Source organism: Corythoichthys intestinalis, chromosome 20 (assembly GCF_030265065.1).
Source record: "Corythoichthys intestinalis isolate RoL2023-P3 chromosome 20, ASM3026506v1, whole genome shotgun sequence".
Classification (NCBI taxonomy): Eukaryota; Metazoa; Chordata; class Actinopteri; order Syngnathiformes; family Syngnathidae; genus Corythoichthys; species Corythoichthys intestinalis.
In genome coordinates this window covers 36,890,153-36,912,439 of record NC_080414.1, presented here as the reverse complement: position 1 = coordinate 36,912,439, position 22,287 = coordinate 36,890,153, and the positions used below count along the sequence as shown (strand labels likewise).

Sequence of the window (22,287 nt, the reverse complement as noted above, 5' to 3'; positions counted from 1 at the left end):
ACATCTTCTGTTTTCAAGACATATGGCCTTTAGTCGTTTGTCATGACGTTTGGATGTCTTCCTCGGTCTACCAGCACGCTTAACTTTAACAACCTTGCCATGCTGTTTGTACTTGGTCCAGATTTGTGATATAGCCCACATCTTTGGCAACCATATGTGTAGCGTTACCTTCTTCAAGAAGTTTGATAATCCTCTCCTTGGTCTCAAGAGACATCTCTCTTGTTGGAGCCATGATTCTTGTGAATCCACTTGGTCCAGCAGCACTCCAAGGTGTGATAACAACACTGACTAACGAGCAGATCTAATCTGAGGCAGGGGCCCAATTAAGGAAAGGAAATTGACTGGGTGTGTCTGTATTTTCTACTCAAAATAGAGTGATTCCATATTTTTTCTTCAGAATGGAGTGATTCTATATTTCCCTGCATTGCAAAATGTTTTTTATTCATTTCTTTTAGTGTTTCTGAATGCCAAGAAGTTTGGCAGGACTTTTAAACTCATTCATTATTCTTTCAAGCTTTTTATCTGAGTTTGTTCTCCATAATAAAATGTCTGACTGAGTGCTCGTCCGAGACTGGTGATTCCATACTACTTGCTTGGGGTTGTACTACTAAAATAATCCTACAGTACATTAATATCAGAGGCGCAAAAAAAATGCAGCATTAGCATTTTTCTTCATATTTTTATTGGCTACAGAATTTACATAATACAGAATTAAAAGTTGCGTTCTGTATTGAACCAATATGGAATATATTTAATAGATACATTTCTATGCACTTTAGCAGTTTTGGGGGGGGGGGGGGGGGGGGGGTTTCCGTCACCGTACGGCTTTGGGTGGGGGGGGGGGGTCCCTTATTTCTGTTTCTGAAAGGATTTAACTCGACCTCTCGAAACTTTCAGGCCTGCAAATCTTGCATGCAGCTATTGTACTCGACGGAGTTTCTATGCTGAAATATTCCGAGACCACAGACATTTCTTTGTTTGTTTTTCCTCCATATGAAAAAGCTGCCCTGGCATAGTTTTTTAAGAGCGCCTATTGGCCCGCACTGATAGGTCTGGAGCAGGCCAATAGCGATAGCTGCTTGGCATGCAAAGTGATCATGTGTCATCACACAACACATAGTGTAGTGAGTGTCAGGAGAAAGAAGGCTGCGTCCAAGCGATACCAGTAAATGGTATCGGTGCCCTATTTGTTGGTACTCGCTTTTTTCACACTTTTTTTCACTCCATGTTTTCATGGAGGCAAACAAAATTGTCAATCGACTTGCTTTGAAACGAGAGCAAATGCAACTGCTTGCGCCACGTTCAAGAACTGCTCGGATTTCTAGCCATCAGCTAAGCTACCTTGCTGTCCTCAACGATGTGTTGGAATAAAACACGGGGAGGATTGACGGTCTCACATATGGATGAAATGGAAAGGACACTTTCGTGTATAATGACACTTGACGACTCTCATCAAATGATGTACAGTAGACGTGCTGGGGTCCACATTTTCACGGCCAGCAAGGTGGTTGATGGCTAAAAATCTGAGCAGTTTAACGTGACACGAGCAAAACGTTGCTCATTTGCACACGACCGCTACCTTCTACCTACTCCTTCTTTCCTACTGCAACTTGTAACGCGTGGGAGGTAGGATGCGTGCATAAAAGTAACAAAAAGGGAAGAAGCTTCAACTTATGCACATTTATTCACAAAAAATAATAATAAATCCACCTTGACCACTCGTCACTCGGGAGCTCAGCGGTTTACACACACCCGTTCGCAGATGAACTCCAACATAAAAGTAAGCAGCAACAGAAGAAGAACATATTCAATGTAAGTAAAGCAGCGCCACCGCGTGGTGGATGTCGGGAGGAACCACCATTTAACGGGTTGACTGTTACAAACTCAGCCTGACGACGTTAAAAAAAAATGCGGTATTGGATAACTTCTCGTGGAACACCTGACGATCTCTCATGGCACACCTGTTGAAAAACACTGGCCTAAATAATTGTAAATCGTTGTCATAACATTTATACCATGGATATTATCTGTAATTGAGGCTTGTAAATCACACAGCATGGCAAGTGGGCATTTGCGTGTTGTTTTCAGCACCATTTTCTGCGTATGTTCAGGGACCTGTGCCTGTCTCGTCATCTCTGCGCTGTCATATGTACTTTGCGTTCCGACACATTATGATTTACAAATTAAGCACTGAGTATAGCCAACATTTTTTGTTGGGATGTCCTTGGGGAGGCGGGCCCGCGGGAGAGCCCCATGCCTGGGCGAAGCCTACCTGTTTTTCTCCCGCCCTCTGGAAGTCTTCCTCGGTTGTCGTGGCAACAATTTCGAAGTCAAAGATGTAAACAGTGCCACTTCTTAACTCTTTGCCTTTGAACTTTTCCAGGTGCAGTACAGTGATGCGCAGAGCGGCAAGGATTTTGTGACCTATCTGACCCTCTCTCCTGTGCAAATGACTTTCCACGGCACCGGGAGCACCCTCCAAGCTAGCCATGACCAGGTATGTTAACCATACGCAAGCAAGTAACACTTGCTCTTTTAAATTTAAGCAAATAGTAGTAAAAAATATATATATATTTTAGATCGACATGCTTTATATGATGGTGGTTGCAACATCGTAAAGTCATTGTTTTTTTTATCCGTTAGTCTGATTTCTGGCTGTTCACTTAAAATATGTACTAAAGAATGTACAGGTATTCATTTTCCATTAAACTGACACACAATAAGTAAAATAAGCAGTAATACTTCAATTTTTTTTTTTAAATGACATTTTCATTTTGAATTTTTAATCTTGTTCTTTTTATCCCGTCCTATTTGATTTGATTTGATGCCAGTGTTCCTAAATTTGCGGCCGTTTATTGTATGATAAAAAGTGGGTAGATAGATCACATTCAGCGGTCGCATGCCCTTGTCGTTTTCCCTCCTTTTTGTGCTTTTCTCACTGCAACACTCTCTTGCCTACTCCTTGTATTCAAAAATGACTCTTTGTCTTGTGTTGCCCAAGCAGAAAACCACTTGCTTACATTCGATCATCTAAACATGGGATGCCCCTTTGTTCGGCAGTCTTCAAAGCTTTAATAAATGGCTGGCCCTGTTCTGAATAGGACAGCTGACAGGGGGCTTGTGCCGCCGCTAACGGAGAGCCAAGCCAATAGAGGCCAGGCAGGTCTATGTCCTCAGGACCTGTTGTTGCCAGGAGCACTGGGGCATGACCGACTGTTAGGCAGGGCCTTTTCTTTTCCTCATCTCGGTACAGTGAGAAGTGGGACCACAAAAGGAGTGCCCAACAATGAGGGGTCAGCATCAGCAGCCCCCCAAAATTGACACTTTAACAAAGTGGGCTGAAAAAGCGTCATAGATTTGGTCGGTTTACCAAGATATTTATGTATGCCGCTGCCAGGATGGGTCATTGGCTATATGTACATCTAACGTAAGGGAGAGGTTCAGAAATACAACTGTTGTCAGATTGAATAGGGTTGCCTTAGAACATGTTCATATAATAATGGCTTGCTGTAATGATTTTGACATACTGCAAATCTCATAACAATGGCTTGAAAAAACATCAACAAATGTCACATTCATCAAAGCCTTTCACTGATGAATTGCATTGGTGTTATTACGAATAATTCCCAGTATATTAAACAAGTAGAAGCCATTTGACCAGAATGCAAGTGGAACGTGTATGTGTGCGGGGAGTGTGTGTGTATATATGTATACATATGCTATGTCTGTACGTATGTATACTAGGGATGTACCGAAAAACCTAAAACCGAAAGGCCGAAAAATAGATATGCATATAATTCGTTTTTGATTTAATTTAAAAAAACATTTTATTTCAATATTTTCCGATCGGAGGCTCGGGAAATTGAGTTTGAAAGGTGTTGATTTTGATTCTGCGATTCTGCAGAAGTTCTAGGATCATTCTGAAACGGGCCAAGAAGGGGCCCTGTGTAACCCTCAGGGGCCAAGTGTCGCTGCCATCTTTGTTCAGTGTTTGTTTTGGTCAACAAGGCAATACGCAGATTATCATCTGGTTAGAACTATTACTGGTAAAAACCATTCAAGTTTGTAATACAGGTAGTCCCCGTGTTAGGAACGAGTTCAGTTCTCACGCTGGCGACATAACCGGAATTTCCACGGAAATCGGAATCTCAAAAATAACTATCCAAAAACATGTACCTGTATTATCATGTCAATATTGTCATATTATTTTTATTTAATTTTTTTTATTTTATTTTTATTTCATGTGTATTTTTTGCCCTTTCATTTTCTTTGTTTTTTCGGCCTAGTGCAGGGGTGTCCAAACTTTTTGCAAAGGGGGCCAGATTTGGTGTGGTAAAAATGTGGGGGGCCGACCTTGGCTGACGTCCTTTACGTAGAACAGTATATCTAAGCAAATTTTAGCAAGCCATTCAGTGTGTCACATTTGCTTAATTATTTTTTTCTCTTTCGACTCTCGGGCTTTTGCGACATACTGCTGCTGTGACATTAAACTAGCTTCTAGTTGCTTCAATTTCTCGCTGCGTATCTTCCCTGTAATCTTGTCATACATGTCAGCGTGTCCAGTTTGGTAATATCACCTCACATTGAAATCTTTAAAAACAGCGACGTCTCTTTTCAAATGAGGCAGACACAGTTTTTGCGTATTTTAGTGAAGAAATAGTCTAATTTCCACCTATCCTTGACGCATCGGCCGTCACAATCAGCTTTCATTTTTTTTTTTTTTTTTTTGATTGTCACCATTTTAGAAAATGGAAGTAATGGGTCACACAGAGTAATGTTGCTTAGCCCTTAAATACTTCCAACATGAAGCAATTATCAGAGAATCCCTAAATTTGAAAAATAAGGTCCTAATGAAACCTTTTTTTCAAATTTGTAAAAAGAAAAGTCAAAATGAATATGTGTAATAAGCGCTCTATATCTATAACCCATGCTAAATCATGTGTCTTTTTCTCATGAAACCTGGAGATGCATGTGTTGACTTGCATCCATCACTTTTTTTTTCAAAAAGAAATGTCAAAATTCTAAATTAGTCTCAAAATCATGAAATTTTAGTTGTATCAAATGTGATACATTTGGCAATACAGGGTTAAAGTGCTGCTGCCTTTTAGTGGGTAAATGAGGGGCAGCATTTTGTGTGTAAGCTACTTCATATGCTGTTTGCAGTACTGCTGGCCAATTCATTATGTCTGTGTTCAGGCTAGACGTTATTGATTTTATGACAGAGGCTGGGGGCCGGATGAAATTTGACCACGGGCCGCATTTGGCCCCCGGGCCTGACTTTGGACATGTCTGGCCTAGTGTTTCCACTGTTCGGTTTTGGCCTACAATTTTGCTTCCAGTACACACTAATACATAAATATGTATATATAAGGTACCGTAATTTCCCGAATATAACGCGCACTTTTCCCCCCCAAAATCAACTTGTAAAATCATGGTGCGCATTATGAACGGCTACATGGATGGGGAAAGAAATATATATATATATATATATATATATATGTATTAGGGCTGTCAAACGATTAAAATTTTTAATCGAGTTAATTACAGCTTAATAATTAATTAATCGTAATTAATCGCAATTAATCGCAATTCAAACCATCTATAAAATATGCTATATTTTTCTGTAAATTATATATATATTCTGTAAAATAAATTGTTGGAATGGAAAGATAAGACACAAGATGGATATATACATTCAACATACGGTACAAAAGGACTGTAGTGGGCATTTCACTCTACTGTCATTTAAATCTGTCTATGCTGTCCTCACTCCGAAGCGTCTACTTTTTCCAAAGCTAGACAGCTAGTGAACGACGCCTTAATAATTAGACTTATTCCTTTTTCATCTGATTTATTAATAAAATGGCCTCAAACCATTGTCCTCTTTAGACCGTCGTAAAACTACAAAAAAAAGTACACAAGCATTGCATTAGCAACAACGTTAGCTTAGCACGCTATACAGGTTCACGAAACATAAACAAAAAGCGTCTCATACAAAAAATATAACATTTCGCTTACTAACATAATATGTACATTCTTTACAACAACCATACTTACGGACAAATCTTGTCCAAGGATCATATAAGCACAACATTATCAGCCCGAGACGTCGTGCAGCCATAATGAAATGGAAAGAAAACAATAAACCATGTCGCAAAGCGACCACAAGAGTTCGCTGTTGGACAGCACAAAAAGTCTTGCTGTAAAACTTACCAAAAGGCAGAATACTTTCTGAGCGGGACATGTGCGTTAATTGCGTCAAATATTTTAACGTGATTAATTTAAAAAATTAATTACCGCGCGTTAACGCGATAATTTTGACAGCCCTAATATATATATATATATATACATATATATATACAGTATATATATATATTTTTTTGACATATATTTTTGATATTTTGACAGCCCTAATATATATAATATATATATATATATATATATAATTTTTTAAATATATATAAACAGATTTTTTTTTTTTTTTAAATTGACACGGCCATGTTGTGTTAAAGAAACGTATGCGGCGATCCGTGGCCGACCATTACGGTACGTGACGTCGCCATTTTGTTTCGGTAAAACTTCACTCTGATCAGTCGAATGATTTCGTCTGTGTTAAATTCTGCTTTTTTCACTCTTCATAAAGCACAGAATTTAGTTTTTTGAACTCATTTGAGTCAACGTTTATTGCAGCTCCACAACTCGGACCATAACAAACGTAACAACACAGACTTCCTGTGTGTGTCCGTCAACTATATCTGTCCCCGGGAAAGTCAAACCCAAATAACAATAGTTCCTATTGTTACTGTCGTGTCGACAGCGATAAGCGCTCTCGGATTTCCGTTCTCACTTTCATTTTACCGTATCAATCCATGGAAGAAACATTTATTCATCATGATGAAACGAGCAAGTTATACAGCAGCCTTTAAAAGAAAAGTCACATCTGTTTTGTTTTCTCCTAGATTCTGGTAAGTTGGAGAAGTTGTCAAATCATATTATTACCGTAAATATTGTCAGTTTATGGTAATGTTTTGAACTACCAATATGCTATGCTTGTGCTGTTTCACCAGTCAGTAAAATGACATTTCTGTATCTGTACACGAGCTCTGTTTTCTTGTATTCTTCTATTTATTAGTGCTAAAATTAGGGTGCGCGTTATAAACGGGTACAATAATGTTCCCTAGGTTTTACAAGTAAATTTGGGATGTGCATTATACACAGGTGCGCCTTATATTCGGGAAATTACGGCATATGAGATATGATCAAAGCTACCTGACCCTTTGTGAAAAAGTAGTTGCTAAATCATGGCTTATGTGTGTACGATCACATTTTTGGGAAAGCATACCCGATTTCCTCCAGACCCCTTAAATAGAACCAGTCAAAAGAACGTCAGCCAGAAAATCTAAAAACGCTTCGACAAAATGCCAAAACCAAGGAAATTGCAGCTGTGAAATCATCAAATTGACATCCATCAATATAAAGAAGGTTACCAAGCAATTTCTTAAGCTTTAGAGCTCCAGCAAACTGCAGTGAGAGCCATCCTCAACAAATGGAGAAAACCAAGTCGAATATGTTTGTGTCTTGTGTCTCTATGTAAAACATGCACAAATGGATACGGGGTAGGCCTGCAACTAACGATTCTTTTTATAAACAATTAATCAGACAGTTAATTAAATGATTAATTGATCAATCGTATAAATGTCATATTTTTAATTATGTTCACAATGTAACTTGAAGTTGTTTTAGGCAGGTTGTTACCTTCAAAAGTAATGTTATTAAAGCTCCCTGACTTAATTGTAGTCAACAACTATACTAATTTAAGCACATAAAACTTATTAAAGTTTTAAGATAAAGGTTCAGAGTATAAAACAAAATGGATTTCTCAGTACACAATTAAGACAAAACTCCTGTTCTTTCAAATTAAAAAAAGTGCTACTGATTGACATTTTTTTTATCTTGTGGGCAAAGCACTGATATAAAATGTGTCAACGCCTGATTTATTTTCTTGAAACTAAAAAAACATAATCGAATGAGGAGGCAGATTGTAACGAATCAGTTTTCTTTATCAAACAGTTGTTCATAAATACAATCCAAATCCAATTTCAAAGCACTCGCTCTTGGATGACAATTTACAGTTTGAATGGGAGTTTGTGTTGAAAGCTGTTATATGAATGGGTTTATGTAACGTATTTTTCGGTCTATATGTCGCACCTGAGTATAAGTCGCACCAGCCATAAAATGCCCAACGAAGAGGAAAAAAACATATATAAGTCGCACCGGAGTATAAGTTGCATTTTTGGAGGAAATCTACTTGATCAAATTCGACACATAGAACAGATATGTCATCTTGAAAGGCAATTTGATATAAAAATACAATAGAGAACAACATGCTGAATAAGTGTACATTATGATAATGTTACATGATGCATGAACTTGAACTGAACATGAAATGCGAACGTGGCCGGTGTGTTTACGTAACATAGCTATTAAGTTATTCATATAACTACAGCATAAAGGATATGCTAACAAGTTACCAAACCATCAGTGTCACTCCAAAACACCAAAATAACATGTGAAATGATATAATAATGTGTTAATGATTTCACACATAAGTCGCTCCAGAGTATATGTCGCACCCCCAGCCAAACTATGAAAAAAAAAAATGCGACTCATAGTCCGAAAAATACGGTATGTGGTTTCTTTATAAAAAGAGATACAAGTTTACTATCTAACAATAACTCAACTGGTAATTTGCTTCTCCAAATACAATACAAACGGACACTTAAGACCCTGATTAGCTAATCGCTAATTAGCTACAGTAAGCGCTCCGTGCCAAGTAGTAACTGAACGTCTCATCAACAAAGAATACAAACAATACAATTGGCTTCATTTACTCACCTCTGATGGATGCACACTGACGACTCTCAACACTTTGTAATATTGATACAGCAACTCAACCTGAGTGTAGCCGTGAACTCTCTCTCTTATACTGTAATCACTGGCGCGCACAGCCTCGCATTACACACAAACAAGGACCAAATAAGGATTAAAGAGGTGGGGGGATCAGCCTGTTAGTGCTCAGACCATATGCCGTACTCTACATCACATTGGTGTGCATGGCTGTCACCCCAGGAGGAAGCCTCTTCTGAAGACGGTGCACTTAGAAAGCCCGCAAACAGTTTGCTGAAGGCATGTCAACAAAGCACATGGATTACTGGAACCATGTCCTATGGTCTGATGAGACGAAGATTAATTTGTTTGGTTCCGATGGTCTCAAGCATGTGTGGCGGCGACCAGGTGAAGAGTGTGTCATGCCTACAGTCAAGCATGGTGATGGGAATGACCCCCCCTACCTCTTCAATCTTTGCAGCAATGCTGACAGCACTCCTGTAACGAGTCACATGACATTTTGGAGGGAAAATGACAAGCAGTACTCAATTTGGACATTTAGGGATGTACGTAGTTCCCATGCGGTGTACTCACTTTTGTTTCCAGGGGTTTAGATATTAATGGCTATATTTTGAGGGGAAAATAAATGAACTCTAATATATAAGCTGCACACAGACTACTTTTCATTGTGTCAAAGTGTCATTTTGTCAGTGTTGTCCCATGAAAAGATATACTTAAATATCTGCAGAAATGCAAGGGTGTACACAATTTTGTGATACACTGTATGTGTGGACAATCAGATTTTTTGGAAAGCAGACTGCACTCCTCCATACCCCTTAAATTGAACCAGTCAAGAGGAAGTCAGCCAGAAAATCTAAAAAGGCTTTGACAAAATGCCACAGTACAAAGAAATAATCCAATTGACATCTATCAGTATAGAGACGGTTACAATGCAATTTCTTGAGCTTTAGAACTCCAGCGAGCGCTATCCTCAGCAAATGGAGAAAACCATATGGAATGTTTGTGTACTATGTCTCTATGTAAAACATGCACAATTGGATGCTGAGTATAGTTATTGACAGCATCTGTCATGGTTTTAGAGTTATTTGAGATGACAAATAACACTTGTACAAGACATTTGTCCATTATTGTGGAAACTGTGGCCATGGCTATTGATTAATAGCAGATATGTCATTTCAACAATGCAGTAATTTATCTACCACTGAGACACAGCTAAAGCCAAAGACAACAATGCGCTTGGTGGCCACGATTCCTAGCCTTTTTGAAAACATTCCTGAAGGGAAAGTATTTGTTTGGGTGTGTTGGAGAGAGTTGCAAAGAGTCTTTGTGACCTTGTGTGCCATCCACTCAGTACCATCTGCCAAACACATGCGAGTCTGTAAGTAATCTACACTTGCGGAGGCTTGCGTGAAGCCACGCTGTCAAAAAGTATGGCATTTTGTACTCACACAGCCTTTAAATTTCAATTACAGTGGAATCTTGACTTACTAGGGCACCGATTTTTTTTAAGTCACATGCTGTCGCTTGATCTCATTTTCCTTTATTTTCTTCTGCTTTGTCTGGTATTTTATCTGTGAGATCAAGACAGGTAAGAGCCAGTTCCATTTTGATGTAAATTCAATATTTTTTTTCTGGCAAGGCTGATTTCTGTTTGTTCTCCGGAGCTGAAATAAGTCTCTGGCAGTCAGTCTGTGGCGGCAGTGGGACACCAGGGGGGCTGAGGCCCACTGGGCTGTATGTGAGGTGTCGCTGATGCAACATGAGTGGCCTGCAATCGAAAATGACAGGGGTGCCTGTTGTCTCCCACCAGACTCTCTCTCTCTACGTATCTGTGTGTACGGGTCTTTCGTTGCGTGCAGTAATGTCCTCAGCTGAGCCACCGCCATCCCCGGGGTCCTGTCTCCCAATTTGTCAGCTGTGGCTGATCAAATTTTATGCACCACAAGCAAATTTAGCTGATTACATTTGACACGTTAAATGTAGATTATCTGGCTGCCATGTAATGGGGGAGTACTTTCTTGGTTTACCCAATTATATCCACTGGCATATTCCATGTCCAAAAGTGCATCAGATAGCTCGCTCAGTGCATGACTGCAATAATTAACTTTTCGGAGGCCCGTTGCATGTTTGGACTGTGGGAACAGTTGCCTTACAAAAATTCCGAATTCATTAGGTTAAAGGGGAACCCTGGTATTTGAAGAGCACTTTTAACTAGTCAAGGGGCCTGATTCTTGGAACTGCAAACTACATAAACGGCTCAAAAAATAAACGAAGCACTAAAGTAACATGTTGCAGATTTGAATTAGGCTCAGTAGTGTGTGTGGTGTCCGCGTGCCTGTATGAGCTCCCTTACAATACCTGGGCATGCTCCTGATGAGGCGGCGGATGTTCTCCTGAGGGATAACCTCCCATATCTGGACCAGGGCATCATTGAGCTTCTGGACAGTCTGAGGAGCAACCTGGTTGGAGACTCTAGGAGAGAGGTAGTTACTCCAGGAGAGTTGGACAGGGCTGTAGAAGGTCCTTAAACCCTCAGCAGGATCAGTATCTGCTCATTTGTTCAAGGAGGAACAGGAATAGCACTGCTAGAACCCTACAAAATGACCTCCAGCAGGCCACTGGTGTGAATGTTTCTGACCAAACATTCAGAAACGGACTCCATGAGGATGGCCTGAGGGCGTGACGTCCTGTAGTGAGCCCCATGCTCACTGCCCAGCACCGTAGAGCTCGATTGGCATTTGCCATAGATACTAGAATGTGCAATACGCCACTGGCTCTGTACTGTTCACCGATGAAAGCGAGTTCAATCCGAGCACATGCGACAGACTTGAAAGCGTCCGGAGATGCCATGCTGGCTGCAACATCATTCAGCATGTCCAGTGTGATGGTGAGTCAGAGATGGTGGGGGGAATCATATCCCTGGAAGGACACCCAGACCTCTACAGGTTAGATAATGGCACCTTGACTGCTACTAGGTATCGGGATGAAATCCTTAGACCCATTGTCACAATTTACGCGTGCGCATTGCGACCTGGGTTCCTCCTGGTCCACAACAATGCCCAACCTCATGTGGTTGGTATATGCAAGCAGTTCCTGAAGGAATTGATAACATTGACTGGCCCCCATGTTCACCTGACCTAAATTCGATAGAACAACGCTGGGAACTTATGTTTAGGTCCATCTGGTTTTCTTCTCTCACTGCCCAGGAGCTCAGTGATGCCCTGGTCCAGATCTGGGAGGAGATCCCCAGGACACCCTCCGTCGTCTCATTAGGAGCATGCCCAGGCGTTGTAGGGAAGCCGTACAGGCACGCCAAGGCCACACACAGTACTTAGCCTCATTTTGACTTGTTTAAAGGATTTCACATCAAAGTTGGATCAGCCCGTAGTATGTTTTTCCACTTTAATTTTGAGTAAAAATCCAAATCCAGACCTCCATGGGTTAATAAATTTGATTTTCAATTATATTTTTGTTGATTTTGGCATCTGCTCAGGCTTGGTTGTGTACTTCCGATTGTAAATAAAACCATTGGAAAACGTCACGAAGTTGGCGTGGGCAATGTAGACGCTATATATGCTCGCGTGTCAATGTTCATTTCAAATGGTTGGAAACCTTTATTTTTAAACTAAAACCTTTGAATTTTTAAAGACAGGGAATATAAGTACGCCTGGCCCTCTGCTATTGGATGGGTTGTTACGTAAGCATGGCGGCGCTTTGAAAATAGAGCAAGGTTCTATTTTGGGCCCCGCCTCTCAAATTCATTAAAACTTCATTCATTGAAACAGTCCCGCCCAAAACAGCCGTCCACCGCTCACTTTCGAGACGTCGGCTCCCACATACACAATGAATGGGTTGCCGCTGAATCCTTCAAACAGCGCTACAGCTAGTTTAAAATGGCCTTAAAGGCTAACCTATGCCAAATGAAATTAAATCCTGTCAAAGCTTGGCATAAAAAAGTGTTATTTCAAAAATTCCAACTCACTTTGTATGAATTATAACTGTGAAATCAAGGCTAACAATTGCACTGCCCAACAGACATTACTTGACACTATTCACATTGACCAAACAAGTCTTCATTTCTTTAGGTGTTGTTAGCATGTGTTGTAAAAGCAACTCATCTGAATTTCAGCAACACTTTAAAAATACAACTGTACAACTTAACAAAGTGTTATGCTGTTTTCAACTATAAAAACGAGTCATGAAGAAAATACCAATTCCACCATCTGGACCTGGCATGCAGGTGTTAAAAACACTAACAGCAAAGCAACACATTTCCATTGTTGTGCGTCTCACAATTCTCTGAAAACTCAGGAAAGAACCAAGCACATAGGCCAACTAGGCATGTTGCAATAACAAATTTTAGTGATACATCATTTCATAGATTATTTCAGATATGCGATTTTATTGTCATTTTTAAACCAATTTAACCACCAGTAGTGACAGTACATCATAGTCAGTGTTTTTGTTTTCAACAATGATGATAACAAAAATATTTTGTCAACAAACACTTTTTTTCATGACAAGACGATAACTAGATAAAAACGTGTTTTGGGCGACTAAAACATAACGAGCCTAATGCCCCTTTTCATCTGACGAAATGAAAACGCACAATAGTTTCTGTCACATGTGTATGTGTAGTTAGGCTGCATCGTATGATTGTGTCACTCATGTGACGTGCTGTGCCTCCCCCCTCCACTCACCAGTACAGTGTCCTCTCCAGTCTCAAGGCTTGCACACACGGTAAGATTTATTTTCTTATCTTCGCCAGAGAGAATACGCAATGTTGCTTTGGTCTCAAAGGTCTGTGCTGAGTCATCATCCCACACTAAATGTAACTCCTAGCGTTAGCATAGCATTCACGTTCATGTTAGCGTTAGGCTAATGCTTAAAAGCGTCCTCTTAAACTCTGACATTTTTTACATACAGTTTGTGGCGTCTAGGTGGATATAATTAATTGAAAATTGTGTACTGTTTTCCTGATGAGTGTGTATTGTCACCAAGTAAGCGTTGTCCTTGTAGAGGCTACAGTATGTGCTCGTCTGTCAATATTCATTCAAAATAGTTTTTAGGGTTAGGTTATAGTATTTGTTATTGGAGTAAAGTTCTTTTTTTAAATTGTACGGACTAAAACATTTTTAGTAAACGTCGACTAAAACTAGATTAAGTTAGTTTTAATGAACAAAAAGAAGAAAAACACATTTTGATATGACTAAGACTAATACTGAATAGAATATGAAATAGGTAAGAAGTGCAACACCGTTTTTCTTCCCCGCCCAACAAAAGTGTTGACTTAATCCAAAAGACAAAGTCAAAAGTGCACATGTTGGCAAATTTGAAGCAAAAGTATTTATTTATTTTATTTATTGTCATCATCATCGGTATCATTGACAATCATTGACAATTACAAAATGTGATATGATTTGCCCGAAGGAACCGAAGAAGACGACAAAGGCGGACGAGATGAAGCATATGCTTATCAGTTTCCCGTCCCCCATACAACTAAAGACGCACATTCAGGCATGAAACATACATCAAAACTGTAAAATAACACAGTCAACAATCTGGGTTTAGTAACTAAGCGTCCAGTCAAGCTGCTCGATTAATTTTAGGGCGTACAAGGTTATGACTTTGTCATGTCCTTGACATTTTTGCATGTTTGCTGTGGAACATTTTGTTGTGGCTATGTGTGTGACATGTTATCACAGCTGGTGTGAGTAGCGACTCAAAATGCTTTTCTCATAAGTCTCTTAAGATACATTGCTGAGGTGTACATGGTGGCAACAATTGGCGCACACAAGGTCTCTGTGACAGTTTCATCAGACATGAATGTATGAGAAAATCAAACAACATGTTGTACATATTTTATCCCAAGATTGTCTCCACAACGAAAACATGCTTATTATTCGTTTTATACAGTATCTTTTCCATATACTCAGTAAACTAGACATTTGAATCAGGAGCTCGGTAGACACAGCAGGTAATTATGTTTTTACAATTGGGGATTAGGAGTTCAATTGTAATACATTCTAGGAGATTTTCAATCATAATTGCAACACCCCCTCCCCCCTTAGATGCCCGATACTTTTGTGTCATGTTATATCCGTGCAAATTAAAGTCAGAGCCTTTGTTGTCTTTAGTAGATAATCCTCAATGTGTTCAAGATTCTTGTAACTCCTGCCGTTGATAAGTTTCAGCTTACCGTCCACATCCACGAGTTGTTATACTGGTCGGCTGTGTATATTTACAGTTATCTAGCTATTGTAGTCAATTGGTCAAGACTCGTAATAGTTTTAATCTTCATATCTTGCGTCTTGACAAGGATCCTGCAATCCGAGACCCAGGTGTTGGATTTTTTCCCAGCTTTCTTGAGTTGACATGCTTTTCTTGCAATTTTGGCATTTCGGCGAGTCAAGTTGTCATTCAAAAAATCTTCGACCCTTTCAGGTGGCGGCGCTGGTTTAGCAGGGCAGTCTGGGTCTTGTGGTCTGCCAGCTTCATGAGCACTGTCGCCGGTCCTCTCCCCCCCAGATGGGAGCAGAAGGCCGCGACTGATGTCCAGCGGTTCCATGTTTATTCCATACTCTTTCAGCATAGCAATTGCCAGTTGCGCCACTGTGTCCCCTGGGCCAGGCATCAGTTGTAATCCAGAAATGATGAGCTCATTCGCGCGTCGGCACTGGTCGAGATCGTCACCCAAAATTTCCAGCTTCTTGATGCAAACATCTCTCTCATTGACCGCCTGCTTGAGTTTCTCGTTTTCAGTGCGAATTAAATGGAGCTCTCTGACGATTTCTTGATTCTGGTTTTGAATCAAGTCAGTCAAGGAGACCTCCAACTTCTGTATGAAGGATTTTATTTCATCCAAGTCTCCAGGTTTCAAATTCTTTGGAGCCATACTGGGAGTCGAGCTTTCTGGCCCTGAGCGCTTATCGGTTAAGATATGAGAGTGCTTCAGAGTGCGTGTGTACGCGGCGAAGGCCGAGCAGCGAATGTAAGTATTTATTGCCAATCAGATTTTTCATCATGGGTGTCATTGGTCAGCTATCTTTGTGTAGAATCTGAAATATGTGAGGTGACTCGAGAAGAAGAAGACTGCAGACATCTGTATTCACACGTTGAACATGATGTATTTTTATTTTGAGATGCGCATCGGAAGTGTGCGCGCTAAGATGCTAAATGTAAGCTTTACACTCTGTAAAACAAACAAAAAAAAGGCGCAGAGATTGCGTTTCAGGGAGACTGTGCAATTGTTTCATAGGAGGCTACAGTGTTTAATATACATACATTGTCTTCCTCCATTAGCCTCAATGTAGCAATGCTAAGTCTTTACAATGTGTAATATAGATGTGTTTTCTCCTTTTGTATGTCTAAACTTTAGTTCTGCGGTGTGTTGATGACCAATAAACTAGGGGTGTCCCCGATCCGATTGGAAATCGGGCATATTGGGCCATTTTTCAGAGGATCAGAAGCGGGTGAAAAGGAACGTGTTTTTAATTTTTAAAAATATATTTAATTTTTTTAAAGTAACAAAATAATCCAGAGCTACAATGACATTGCCAAAAGAAACAAAAATATATATGTTTTATACTCTGCAACACTCTCGGAAAAAGCATAACAGCAAGTTCTGTGTACAGTAACATGTAAGGAACTTTTGTTCAAATTTATTTAAAATAAAAAAAAAAGAAAAAAAAACTTTTTGATCAGGATTCTGTATCAGCAGATTCTCAAAATCTGGGAACTCAGAATCTGACTCGGGTGCAAAATGCGATCGGGACGGCCATACAATAAATCTGTGGCCCATCATATTTGAAAGGAACTGTAATCTCACATGCAATCCATGGGTGAAGTTTTAACAGGCACATGTGCCGTGTGCACGCAACCGCACGCATGCGGCTATTAATCGCAGCCGGGAAAATTACCAACCTCATTTTTACATTTATTTATTATTTACCGTGCGATTCATTGACTTATTGCGTATTACGACAGGTAAAACACACACATGAAACAATTCTTCTGAATGACTGGTCACTTTCTCATATCCCTTGTTTAATGACTAGATGCATTTTTTATGAAGTGCTTCGTGAAGGTCTGCCATGCTAGTCCAGAGAGTGTTGTCATCATAAAAGATGACCATGTTTGTCATTGCTTTTTTTGGAATGCGTTCCAGATTGTTGAAGTGCATCTCTCCAAAGTTTTTTTTGCCTTTTGTTGTTGAAAAGTAGCCCAACTATGACATAACATATATATATCTTTATATCTTGCTCTACTCTTGTTCTCTTGAGAATATTTTGCATGTTACTGGATCCTTAAAGTGACAAGACGAGACTAGAATTTTCCACTAAAATGGCAAGTTCTCTTGATATCTTTGTTAATTGCCTTACCTGCTGAGATGTGTCAAGTGATGACGTAGAGATGTGTTCTGTAGAACAGCTAGATTATCGAATATTGTCTTGGTGTGACGACTGTTGCGTTGGTCTTCTCTGCTAAGGCAGTCTTCTCAGATCCCCTGTGGAGAGCAGGGGAACAGCAGGTGAGCTTGTGTTTGATGTTCTCCTTCCTGACTGGAGCGCAGACGCTACCCCAGGCTGGGCTCTTCTCAGGGGGTCTCGCTGAAGTGTTACCCAACCAGGCAGGCAGCTGTTGAACAGTCTCTCCTCCCTGCTTATATATCTTTTCCGTCTACACTTTATATACCCAAGCGCGGCACCTGGATGGATCTTAAATCATTCGTTAGATGTGGTGAATAGTGGTCCCTATCTGCATTGACAGTTCCTAGAAATTTGAATTACTGAAGTTGAGATCAAGACCCAAACAGTTTATTTCTGGAATCGTCAGAGTAAAATGTTGTAAACTGCATTTATTGCTCATCACGTTCGTCCAAGCGGAAGAAAAATAATTCCTCCACAGAGTGTCCGGGTTTTCCTTAGGGCGCGTTCACTCTAGCAGTGTTTGGTCCTTTTTAAACGGACCAGAGTTCATTTTCTCAGATAGTCTGGTTTGTTTTGTAAATGTGAACGTGCATCCAAACTCTACTTCGGACCAAACAAAGATACTCTGGTCCACTTTAAGCGCACCCTGCTTCTCTTGTGAATGCAAGCGGAGCAGGGTGCGCTTATGCTACATTACAATTTGTGTGATTGCACTTGCTATTGCATTGGTTTATTTGCCCCCTCCCAGCCAAAATGTATTGGACATTTCGCACCGTCAATGGCAGCCAGTGAGTTATTATTTAGCCAATTTTATTATTGAGCCAAAAATAAACTGATCCGCGCCACATGAGATCTAATTGCCACAAATGTGACCCGCGAACCAGAACGTGTTTGACAGCACATGCAAGAGTTAATAGTAGATTTCATCTGTGGGCAAATCACTTCAACCCTGTCCACACCTACTACCAGTCCTGCAGGACATAAACTCTTTTCTGAACGTTTTTGGCGAACCTGCTTCTTGTTATTTTTCAATTTCCTTGCCGTGATGCATGGTCGAGTTCAAATGAAATGACGGTGTTGGTTGATTGTAGGAGGTGGCGGCTCCCATCCTTCATTGTAATTAGCTTCCATCACATAAGCCCTGAGTGAGAGTTACACCTCCCATGTACTCCCCCAAAGAAGCTAGTTACCTCTCCTCCCTTTTAAGCCCTGCCTCACCTAGGACCTCCGCTGTCAGACCCTCTGAAGGACTCAAGCACGCACCGGACCATCCATCACTCACATGTGTCTGCACACATACCCTCCTCAGGAAACACCCTTCAGACTAGAAGATTAGGGAGTGGATAGGGCAGTGAAAGAATGATGGAGGAGGAAGGAGATGGGTTACCGATCCAGAAAGGGGAGCAAAAAGGGAGAGGGGGAACTAAAATAAAACCGGAGCGAAATTGATGGAGTGGGAATTCGAGAGATTGACTGAGACAGCGGATGATAAAACGGGAGATACAAGTGAGTCCTTTTTTCCCAGTGGGAGAAGAGAATAAACATGAACTTGCCCATTAGGAGACTTGTTGATAGCTCCCAGTGGCTCCTTGGATGCATTAGCATGTCTATTAAGCGTTGACATCGTGGGGAAGTGAATAAACACACGTTAAACACTTGAGTTAAATTGAACTGGACAAACTAAAATGGAAGATGAGCTTTAGGATTTAGAAATCTTACCTCACTTGGCTACCGCTGAACGATATTGGAAAAAACTGACATTGTGACTTTTTGGAAGTTTGCGATATATATTGCCAACCAAAACATTTAATCCAGACTAAGGTTTATCTGTGAATGATGAAGGACACTTTCACACTAGCACTGTTTGGTCCATTTTAAACAGACCAAACAGTACTAGTGCTTTTTCTTCAGATAGTCCGCTAATGTGAACGCGCATCCGAACTCTAGTGCGGACAAAACAAACGAACTCTGGTCCACTCAAAAATCGTGGGTCTTGGTTAGGGATGTCCCGAACCAGGTTTTTGCACTTCCGATCCGATACCTATATTGTTTTGCACTTCCGATCCGATACCGATACCGACCTATCTGAGCATGTGTTAAAGTTTAAAAGTTATTTAGCCTCCTTACTTAGTTGTCAGACTCATGTTGAAAAAGGTTTTAGTACTCTTGATAACAACTAGCCAGCTGAATTAGGTGAGTTTGAATAACACACAACGGTTGGTAACAAGAAACGGACCTGTTTATTCAGTGACAAACACAAAACATTGTAAATAACAAACAGAAATGGCATAGTCAGTCAGTAAAACGTGCAAATAATATTGTAAACTGTCTTAAAGAATAAAACAATTAGATGCTTTTAATGTTTCGTGCATTAGTTACAAAAATTGTATAGAAAGCCTCTCAGGTATAAATAAACAACTATTTCAGTATCAAGTTAACATTTTAAAACAGTAAATAAAATACTCAAGTCACCATTCTGTATCAGCAGCTTTAAACTACATTCAATTCATTTAATTTTGTGAATCAACTGTTAAAGTTGTTAATATTGCTCCCGTTATTCCATAATTTCCCTTCTGTCTACTTTCGACATGTGAAAGTTTTAAAACTGTTTTGAAGATCGATTCAAGTTAAGATGTTGCCGATTTAGGAGTATTTTAGATAAAAAGTTAATTAGGTTCGCTTGGAAGGTTCACAACAGCCTACTAGGGAAGTCTTCTGCTTTAAGATGGTGGCTGTTTACTAACGCATCTGGTTTTCAATACTTCAATGTTGCTAACGCAGTCGAGTCTGTCGTGGAGCATCTAGTTCTATATACATATGATATCTATTATCTCCAGTAAAACGACGTTGACATTTGTAGCGGCTGTCAGCAGCAGTCAGGTATTCTTGTGTTTTTTATCCAGCGGCATGAGTTGAGCTAAAGCCGTGAGTTGAGCATTGGCATTACCCAGGTCTATGACAAGCATTAGGTTTACTTTCGGGACGCAATGCGGTCAGTTTCTCATTGCGTCCCGAAGACCGCGCTGTGTATTAGTTCCGCTTTACTTGTCATATTTCAATAATCGGAATTTGGATGTTTGTGAATCGTTCTCGAATCTTCCACGGCCGAATCGCTCAAGGATGTAATGATGGCTGGGCATGTTGTACCGTGGTTCTAAGTGTTGGATGGTGCGTCTTTACTCACGAGAGATGATGGCTCGTCATCCAGAATGAATTCTTCGGCAATGAATCTTGTTATTCCCTGGGCTTTGGGACTGTCGGGTGCCAGTTTGTCACGCATAGCAAAAGTTTCTGCCAATGTTAGTTGCGTAGGACCTTTCTTTTTGTCTTCGGTTTTCTTAACATAGTCCTCATATTGTTGGTGGTGGTATTTCGCTAAATGCTTGATTAGGTTGGTTGTATTAAAACTTCTTACCGCTTGACCACTACGCTTGACTTTATTGTGGCATATGTTGCACTCTGTCTCTTCGTCTTTGTCGTCCTTTAAGGTGAAATGATCCCACACAGCTAACATTTTTACCGATAAAGTCTCTCGGTAGATTGGGAGACGGGAATGTAAAATATGTGCCGTAAAATGCGGACCGGATTTTAGGGAAACCAAAGCAAAAACTGGAATGGATTATGTAAATCGGTGCGCTGGAAAACCCGGACCGGACTTTAAAAAACAAAAAACTGGATCGGAAGTCTGGATCGGAATTTTTCCGTGTTCCGATCCGATACCGATGCGCATTTTTTTTGCCCATATCAGCGTCCATTCCGATCCAAATATCGGATCGGGACATCTCTAGTCTTGGTCCACTTTAAGCGCACCCTGCTTCGGTTGTGAATGCAACAGGAGCAGTGTGGGCTTTGCTACTTTATGCTCTTGGCTGTGACGGTACACGCAGGGCATGCTTGGAAGCGGAAGTACAGCGTGGACGCTATTCAAAATCAACAATGGCAAGATGACAGATGATTACCCACCTCCAAATGTTGTTGTACTGCGCTAAGCAGTTGCATTTGGGCTCTACTTGGTACTGGTTATCATGTTTCGCTTAAAATGAACAGTAGCTTTAAATGAAAACTAGTTATTATACTGTAATTAGGGTAGATTTTGCCACAAAGCTTGGTTTCAATTAAATGTAAGATGGACATGATTTACATTACTGGGGGGAAAAAATCCAGTATTATAAAATCATTGATCTAGTAGCTGACTGCTTAGCACGTTGCCTCATAGCTCTGACAGCCTCTGGCTTTTCTGTGTAGGGTTTGCATGTTCTCCCCATAAGTGGAGTGCTTTTCTTCAGGTACTCTGCTGTCCTAGCCTTGCAAGCATGATGCATAATTCTTCATACAGTACCGTCTCGGCCTGCACAATACTTTGTTTGAACATGGCAATTTGCGCATTCGCAATTGTCAATAGTTTCCTTCCAAAGCCCTAAAATAAGCAAGTTAGGTTAATTGAACTCGCCGTGAATTTTCTGTGTCTCTGAATAGTTGTTTGTCTAAGGCTACATGCACCATTCGGTGGATAAGTGCTAAAACATATAATTGTTTAGCCAATACCCCCGTGATGTCTACACTAACCTAACGTTTAAGGATCCCCTCACAGGATTTTTTGTTGTTGTTGCTTTTTTACACCGGAAAGTTTGCAGTCTAATTTTAGAAACTGCTGGTCTTTCGTCCAGTGAAAATGGTGGCCACACACCATTGTGTGTGCATTGTGTTAATTGTGAGACATTGTGTGTTGTTGAACCAGTTGAAGTAAAATAGAGCGTGTACTTAGCCAAGACACTGAAAATCAAGTCTCAACTAACTAAAATAACAACGTAACATCAGCTATGGGAACGTGAGCTACATTACATCGTAGAAGACTTGTTTTGACACTCTCCTGGCTTGCTCAACCAAACACCTGAATCATAAGAGGAGTTCATAACATCGAGAAAGACATTTTCCCATCTCTGTAAACATT

At 40.3% G+C, this 22,287-nt stretch overlaps 1 protein-coding gene across 1 annotated transcript in view; it reads left to right on the top strand.

Moving 5' to 3' along the window:
- stau2 (staufen double-stranded RNA binding protein 2) overlaps positions 1-22,287 on the top strand; it is a 277,129-nt gene that overhangs the window by 187,032 nt on the left and 67,810 nt on the right. Inside the window, exon 13 of the mRNA XM_057824591.1 lies at positions 2,384-2,497. Coding sequence (XP_057680574.1) covers positions 2,384-2,497 — 114 coding nt within the window. The remainder of the gene's footprint in view (positions 1-2,383; positions 2,498-22,287) is intronic.